The sequence below is a fragment of the Geospiza fortis genome, unplaced genomic scaffold, assembly GCF_000277835.1.
Source record: "Geospiza fortis unplaced genomic scaffold, GeoFor_1.0 scaffold59, whole genome shotgun sequence".
NCBI classification, from domain to species: Eukaryota; Metazoa; Chordata; class Aves; order Passeriformes; family Thraupidae; genus Geospiza; species Geospiza fortis.
This window is the reverse complement of record NW_005054381.1, coordinates 2,038,678-2,047,336: the sequence shown is the minus strand read 5'-3', so window position 1 is coordinate 2,047,336 and position 8,659 is coordinate 2,038,678. Positions and strand designations below refer to the sequence as shown.

Genomic DNA, 8,659 nt, shown 5'->3' with positions numbered 1-8,659 from the left:
AGCAGGAAGAATGGTGCTCCTGCACAGCAGCCTGGGTCACAGAGCCCAGGGGGATCCCTTTTTTTAACAAATCTATTAAAGCAGAGTTCTCAGATTACTCCCACAGCAGAGAGCCGGTGATGCTGTCAGTGTTTCCTGTTCCAAGGCAGAACAAGTGCTGGGACATGGCAGACAGCCCTTGGCATGGCTCTCTGGGGTATCAGGGATCAGAGTGACTCCCAGGGAGGAATCCCTGGGAGGGCAGGATCACAGAACTGGGATTCATTACACAGCGAGTGCCGAGTATCAGATTTTAAAAAGGGAAACACAAATTGTGATTTTTATCCAACTCTCCAGGAATTTTCTTCCTTTTTCAGGCAACTTTGCATCCCCCCAAGGACCCGAGCAGCAGAGCCCTGAGCTGCACCCAGAGCAGGCTGTGATGGCTCAGCACAGCCCTCTCCTCACAGTTTTACGTCTCATTGCATCATTCCTGCATTATTTTTAGATAACCGTCAGGGGATGTCAGAATGTGGGTCGATAGCTATTAGATTTATAGGCAGAAATAGCAAGGCTTGTAGCTATAAGGTGTAAAGCATTCAACAATTTCTAGAACAAATCTGACCATGGGGACTGGGGGCTGGAAAATACAGTTGCTTGTACTCCCAGAACTGTTTAGGAAAAATAATCTCTGTGCTGCTCTGATACATTTCTGAGTTGAATCACTGCTGTTGACTCACAGGAGGGTCAATACTCCGAGTATTCAGCTTGAACAGCCCTTTGCAGACTTTGATAAGGACATCTTACCAAAAATAAGCCTCTCTTTTAAATGCAATCTAGCAGCATGCAGAATGCCCTCAGCTACACCCCATAGCTCAGGCGTGTCTGAGGAGCTGGGAAGTGGCAGTCTGCCAGCAACATCTGGAGCAGATGTTCCATTTTAGGCAAAGATTAGTGGCGTGAATCACAAAATTAGTAAAACCTGTTTGGTTACCTGAGCAGGCTCATTTCCCTTTGCTGTTGTTAACAGGTGGGTTTCTCACAGGCTGCATTTTCTGATCAGCAACACTCGTGCTCTCTGCCAGGAGAGGATAAGGAGGGAGGATGGCCTGGAATGGACCAGAAGATTCCCCAAAATCCAGGCACATGGACATCACATGCCTGAAGCCAATTTCATCCATCACTCCTGCCTGGTCAGGAGGGGAGGTCTCCAAGACACCAAGCACAGGACTGCTCCTCAGCAATTCCTGCTGCCTTCCCAAAGGGCTTGGGGTATCCAGGATGCTTTGGGAGCCCAGCAGGGAGAACACCATGGGCAGAGTCCTGCCCTCTGGAGTGGCAGCTGGAAGCTTCCAGGCACTGAAACATCTCTACATGCCCATGCTTCTTCATATAAATCCAATTCCAAGCGTCTCTCCCTGGAGACACAACAGGACATTCCTGATCCAGACTGAGGCTCACAAGCAGGACTATTATTCACATAATTACAGCATCTTGCTGGGTGTTTTGTATCCCTGGGGAGATATTTCTCATAGCTGCACAACTAAATAGGCAGTGTAAATCTAACGTACCTTTGTGAACTCTACCAGCCAGGGAAGATTGTTTCTCCATTCAGGGAGGCCTGAATTAATATGCAAAACTAAACCACCACTGTTGTCACTGTATTCTGGTCACTGCTGTTGCATCCCATGAATCCTGCGTTGTCTCTGCACAACAAATGTGTTACTGGCTTATTACTCATTCATTGTCAATGTCAGGGAATATTTGGATCATGATGCCAAACAACCATCATCAAACCCTCAAATTATCTATCAGCTCCTTGTCAGATGGGTTGCAAACTAAATGTCACATTAACGTCTGAGCTTCCAGATGCTTCCAAATGTCTCTCTTAAGCTACACCTTTTAACTCTATTATTTCTCTAAGAAGTACTTCCTTTATTCATTCCTTGATCAGTATCAAACCCAGTTCTCAGGAACCTGCTAAGAATAATTTACAGGCAGCAGCTCTCAGGTGCCTTGAGCCTGTGCAAACCTCTCTCCTGTTGTGATTAAGTTTAGGCCGAGAACTTCTAAAAGCAGGTACTGAATGCATAATTTTCATTATTCCTAATAAAGAATATGGAAACCAAATCTGTTTGGTGTTGTATTTTCTGGGACCCCTGTCTCTGGAAAGAAGGAATGATGCATCTGACTCCATGTTCTTAGAAGGCTAATTTATTATTTTATGATCTATATTATATTAAAGAATGCTATACTAAACTATACTAAAGAATAGAGAAAGTATACAGACAGAAGGCTAAAAGATACTAATGAAAACTTGTGACTCTTTCTCCAGAGTCTGACACAGCTTGCCCCCAATTGGCCAATAAGTAAAAACAATTCACATGAAACCAACGAAACAATCACCTGTTGGATAAACAATCTCCAAACACATTCCAAGGCAGCAAAACGCAGGAGAAGCAAATGAGATTATATTGTTTTCATTTTTCACTGAGGCTTCTCAGTTTCCCAGGAGAAAATGCTGGACAAAGAGATTTTTCAGAAAATATGACTGTGATAGTTTGGTATATCCTAAATGTTAAAGTGGCAATTTTCATCATTGCTATATAGTTATAGTTATCATTGCTATAGTTATAGCTATCGTTGCTATATAGTATGTGAAGGCCATCCTACGTAATACAGTTATTTTCTACTTCAGAAACATCCTGGCAGTGGGACAGACAGGGAAGCAGCATCCCAGCTGCTGTGTGACATCCATCAGTTAACACAGCAGCTACATCCCCATTGTGTTATCCCTTATCTCCACATCATCATTTCTTATATCAAAGGATGCCACTCACCAAGGTTCAGCTCATATAAAGAACTATTTTAGCTCAACAACACCATTAAAATTTGGGCCCTACTGCCTACAAACAGCTTTTCCCTCCTCTCAGTTATTTACACTTAGTTATTTCTCTTAATCAGGGAATTTCTTAGCATTTAAGTTAATATATTACCTACCTGTTAAAACCTTAATATTACCAGTCTGTGGGTGTAGCGCTAATACATTCGCCTAAATGCTGATAAAACCACTTTTAGTCTGCCTTATTTACATATATAATTTCTATACTCAGTGGTTAGCTAAGTTTGTAATGTGTTTGGAGGATGATAAGTGTTAGAGCAGATAAGCATTATCTTATCCTTATGGGAAGCAAATCCACGTATCTCCAAAGTGTTTTAAGTTAATTAAGTGCCACTTTACAAGGATAGCAACACCGTGCTGAGGGCTGTGGTTCAGTGTCAGCCTCCATGTCCATATGCAACCCTCCCAAAGTTAATTTCCTAATTGGATAAGCAGATAAGAGCACAGCCAGAACACAGGAGGCTGCTGGCATGCACTTGGCCGTACCTCAGCATGTTCACATTATTCCATGTGCAAAAGCACAGATGCAAGCTGCTTTAAAAAATGAACACAGGCTTATTTCACCCCCAAGGAATGTAAAGTTCCTTTTCAACATTAACGTTTGGTAAATGCAGCAATTTAATCTGTGCATTTCTTTAGCACAGGGGAAAAGCCCTCTCTGTTCACCCCTTTTCTGGCCAGCTTCACTTCAGCACTCCTTCATTACTGCTCTCTCTCTTACAACGATTTGCAAATAGCTTTAAGTATCCCTGATCTAATACATCAAGTTGGACAGGGCTTGGAGCACCCTGGGATGGTGGAAGGCATCCCTGCCCATGGCAGAGGGCTGGAACTGGATGGACTTTAGGGTGCCTTCCAACTCAAACCATTCTGTGATTCTATGACCTGTTGAGAGACCACAAAATAAAATTTACCAGAAGAGCTCTGGATGAGTCAGCCATGCCCTTCTGTTCTCTGCCTTACCAGTATTTAGCTTGAAGTTCAGACTTTGGTACTATTTTTCCACACTGCCAGGTAGGTGTCACATCATTCCTGTCACGTTGGCTTCCAGGCAGCCAAGCACTTACTGGAGTCAGCTGCTGCTGTGAATCCACCCCTATCCACCTGTACCCAAAGCACCAGAGAGGGAGTTTCCAGCCTTCACACTGCTTGGAGGCTTTAATCCAAGAGCCAGACCAGATGCTCGGACAGGGCAGGTACAGGGGATGGCTGTACCCAGGGTTAATTGAGAGCTCTCTCCCTCCTGCAATCCCTATTTTCCACTGGCAGCACCATTTTCTGGCCCATCCCACTGAGAGGGTCTCACAGAACCTTTGGACACTGGACACAAACACAGCTTTCCTCAAGCCATGTCATTCATTCTGGGATGTTCAAAGCTTGGACCACCTTTGCTGTCTCTGGTCCTACAAATGCCCAATTTCTCAGATTCCTCATAGTCATCAATGGGTTCCTACATTAACCCCAGAGGAATGGGATGAGCTAATGGGATGACTTTGCCCAGTACTTCCCAGGAAGCAATACGTGGTTCCTGAAAATTGAGCATAGTTCTATGCTGAATGCTCCCTTCTGAGTCTCTGCTCCCTTCACCTCCTCAGCTGGTCACACAGCACAGAAACCCACTCTTTGTAAACACAAACTGAGAAGTTCATTTGTGCAAATCTCCGTAAAGTTGGAAATAAGCTGGATCACAATTTCTACTCATGTAAATGTCAGCACATAAAAACCCAGGCTCGGATCAAAAAGACAAGTTGTAGTTAACACCCAGAGTAAAATACACACATTCCTTTCTGACCTTCATTAGCTTTCTCTGGACGTCTGCTGGACAAGAGAATTCCATCCATAAAAGAGACTGCAGAAATTAAAAATCCTCTGAGCTCCCAGATCAGTGCCTACACATACAAAGCCCTCCATTCCAAAGGGCACCCTTGGACCTCTGTGTGTGGGAGGCATCAATTAGACCAGCAAAGAGCAAACCCCACACAACCTGTGCAACGAGTTCAAGAACAATAATCAACTTTTAGAAAGAGCAAAGCAAATATACAGATTGGGCCATCTTTGGGAGAGCTCTTCTTGCTCGGAGAGGAGTGAGAGGGAGCCTGGTGTTATTTCCAGAACAGCATGGCAGAGAAGCATCATTCAGACAGAAGGATTGTATCAAATCCCTCCTTTCCCAGAGCCAAAGCAGTGATGTTTACCTTGTTTTTATGACCAACCTTTACAGAGATAAATAAATATACACACATAAAACATGAGGGCTGCTGTACCACTGAGAGCTGTTATTTCCAATATGCTTTACACTACATGACTCACAAACCAAACTCACAGCAATGCTATGATCAGATTGGTGATTGCTCATTTTATCTGTACAGAATGGAGCTTTTGAAGACATTCAGGTTTTTAAAGATGGCTTCAACTCCCACTGAAATCCAGCCAAGTCCTATAATGCAGGAGAAATCCATGGCTGGCTGCACACAGAGTGGGTTGTAGCTTCTCTCTTTGGCCAAACATTTCCCAATGCTCTGTGAGGTGCAGCTTCTAAACTTGCAGCCCTATGTATAATATTTTTGTCTTAGGTTGAGATATTTAGCTGGCGGTGTGTGTTCTATCCCCATCTGTCAGAGCTGGGGCAGTTCTCTGCTATCCATGGGCAGTTTTTTCTTTATCTCTGCCACAGCCAATCCTCCCTCCAGGAGATCTCTGCTGTCCATGGCCACTGAGTGTCCCTGCAGGGCTGATCCAATTCCAGCATCCCCTGGGGAGATGCTGCGCCCAGGGGAGGAGCCAAGCATTCCTACCTGGATCCAATCTGAGCCTGGAGCAGCACAGCAGCCTTTGCCCCCTGCATTGCCAGAGGAGCAGCTTTCTGCTGCCCTGCATTGCCAGAGGGAGCCCAGGCCCATCTGCAGCAGCCCTGGAGCTGCAGAGGAAAACTCCCCCCTTGTGCAGGATCCCTGCTGCAGCAGCAGCACAGCTGGCACTGCAGGAGGGCTGAGCCCCCATGGGATGGGGCTGTGCCACCCCCTGACACACAGGGGGGCAGGCTGACTCTGTGTTCTGACTCTGGCAGTGGGTTTTTTCTTTTTTGTTGTTTGTACTATTACATTTCTATTTCTAGTTTTCCTAATAAAGAACTGTTATTCCTACTCCCACATGTTTGCCTGAGGGGCCCTTAATTTCAAAATTATAATAATTCAGAGGGAGGGGGTTTGCATTTTTCATTTCAAGGGACACTCCTGTCTTCCTTAGCAGGCACCTGGCTTTTCAAACCAAGACAACTTTATTCCATGGTTTTGTAGCTGCTAAACCACAGGTCAGATTTCAAGTGAAGCACGACCTTTGAGAACCAAAAGAGGATTCTCATCTCTCAGTGTGTCGTTGGGCAGGTAGCTTGGGCCAGAGCTGAAGTAGTGTTTGTGAGGCACCAGCACAAATCTGCCCACACAAAAATCAAAGAGAAGTGGTGAGTTCCTATTTGCACACTCCCAGCAGGCAGGAGATTTTAGGTGTTCCTTGAGTGCCCAGGATGAACACTTATCCAGGCACAGAAAATTCCTGGTGGGAAAGCCAATCCAACTGCTCCCCATCCTCAGCCCCAGGGGCTGTCCCAGTGCCCCTGACTGTTTCCTTTCAGTGCTGCTGGGTGGGGATGGCCTCCCCACATCTCACTGTAAAGCACAGCCCACAGCCGCCCCTCAGAGCACTGAGCTTCTCTCAAAACCACATGTACCAAATATACACTTGACCCAAAGTTACATAAGCGCTGTGCCAGAGCTATTTTTTTAGTCAGATCAGCGCTGCTATAAATCACCCCAGGATGCAGAGGCCAGACAAGATGTCACATTTATGTGCTCAGCTTTCTGCCTGCCCTGAGAAAACGTTTGTGATATGCCAACATATCTATTCCCTCTCTGCCTCCCCTAGTGTGTAGGTGCATGACTGCTGCTCAGCACTGAGCAGGCTCCAGACAGCGCTGCCCGTGCCCACAGCAGCCTGGGGACAGCACTGAGCTGTCCCTGCCCCTGCAGCTCCTCTCACCAGCCCAAGGCACCACCGGGGCAGGGCAGAGTGGGGAGCCCCAGGTTAACCCCCACAGAAGGGCAGTAAGGGATAACCCCAGCTCACCCTGTGTCTGCAGGGATGGCAGACTGCTGCATGATCACTTGTCCTATCCTAGTTCAATGTCCTGGAACAAGGGCTCTTATCTTGAGCTGCAGTTACTGCCCAAAATCCTGCCTAAATCCTCCTGGAAACTTCTGCCCTAGCAGGATCCAGGAGCAGGCAATTTCACAGTTTGATTGCAAATAACATTCAACTTCCTACCTTATTCCTCATTATTCTCACGCTTCTCCTTTGTTTATCCCTCACCGGTGCTGCTTCAGCATCTCACAGTGCCAGGCACAGGCAGGACGGGTTTCTCGTGCTAGTGTATACAGGAGGAATGTCAGTAACACTTTCCTCCTCTGCTGAGTGCTCCAGGGCTGTCCCCAAAGCCACTGCCCGAGCCAAGTGCTCCGGGAAAGCCACGCTGCATCCCTGCACCTGCCTCTCCTCCTGGGTGCACAGTGACACCAGCCAGAGCTCAGGCTCAGCACCGAGACACAGCACACACCAGCTCCTGGTTCAGCACAGCACAGAATGGGGCACGAGCTCCATATTCCAAACTCGGAGAGGGAATCACACTGACACTGCCAGAAACACCAACTCTGCTCATTCCAACACACAGAAACTTGCAGGGATTAAAGCTACAAAGATTGGAAGCAATAGCAAGACCCTTGATTGAAATTACACCCCCAGTTGTGAATCTGTGGGGAGCAATTTAAAAAAATCAGCTTCCACAGTGAGTGTTTTAATTAGATACCTCACCTAGATTTCATACATCTTTACAATGTGTTTCTCTATCCTGCACAGCATCTTTAAAACTCCCTTTCTACATCTCTGAACTACTGAACCTGGTGAGATTTTAATAGAAATCTCTTTTCTGTGCTATAAAGAGAAGCATTACTTGAAATTTTAATTAGCAGTTGTCAGTGCTGAGCCATAGGAAATACTGGATAGTTTGCTTAACTTCTTGGAGAAAGTGTCTTTTGCTTTCTGACCTTCTGCACTCAAATGATGCAACACACTTGAGCCATTTGAAAACTCCTTTTCCGAGCCCAGCTCTGCGGGAGTAAAAGCCATTCCCTCGATCAATACACCCTGCGCTGCTCCAACCCGTGCTCACCCGCCGCACACCCGGCTCGTTTGATGCAGAAATCGTGCCGCTGTCATTTACTGACCGCCGCTAGAAATCTGAAAGGCAGCATTCTGTTATTATCATTTCCTTCCATCCTGTCCAAGGTACCCCAGGCTTCAGACACACACAAAACTTGGAAATCAGATGCTAAATCGATTCAGTCTGTTGAGACTCCGTTTGCACAACAACAGAGGTGAGAGCAGGGGTCCGTCATGCAAACTTCAGGCAAGGCGGGCACCTGCTCCGAGCCTCCATTCACCATCACCGACCTTATCCCGAAGGCATTAAAGAGCAGAAGAACTGTTCCTACCATTCAGCTGCCTGTAGACGATGTCTTCTAGGAGCGAGAGCCTCTTCAGCACTGCATCCTGGATGGAGCTGATGCCGTGTGCTGTCAAGTTGGCCACTTCTGCCCTGGGATGGATGTCATGGTAGGAGTCGCCGCTCTTGGTCGTGATGGGTCTGCACTTGGCCAGGAAGAGGACGAAGCCAGCCACGGCGATCAGGTTTAACACCAGCAGGACTTTGACTCTCCTCAAAGAAGC

At 46.6% G+C, this 8,659-nt stretch overlaps 1 protein-coding gene across 1 annotated transcript in view; it reads right to left on the bottom strand.

Annotated features, from left to right (window-relative positions):
• The window catches only part of GALNT17 (polypeptide N-acetylgalactosaminyltransferase 17), a gene marked incomplete at its 5' end in the record, with an annotated part of 239,381 nt that extends 230,728 nt beyond the window's left edge, over nucleotides 1-8,653 (bottom strand). Inside the window, one exon of the mRNA XM_005425125.2 lies at nucleotides 8,425-8,653. Within this exon, the coding sequence (XP_005425182.1) occupies nucleotides 8,425-8,653 (229 nt within the window). The remainder of the gene's footprint in view (nucleotides 1-8,424) is intronic.
• Between the last annotated feature and the right edge of the window lie 6 nt (nucleotides 8,654-8,659).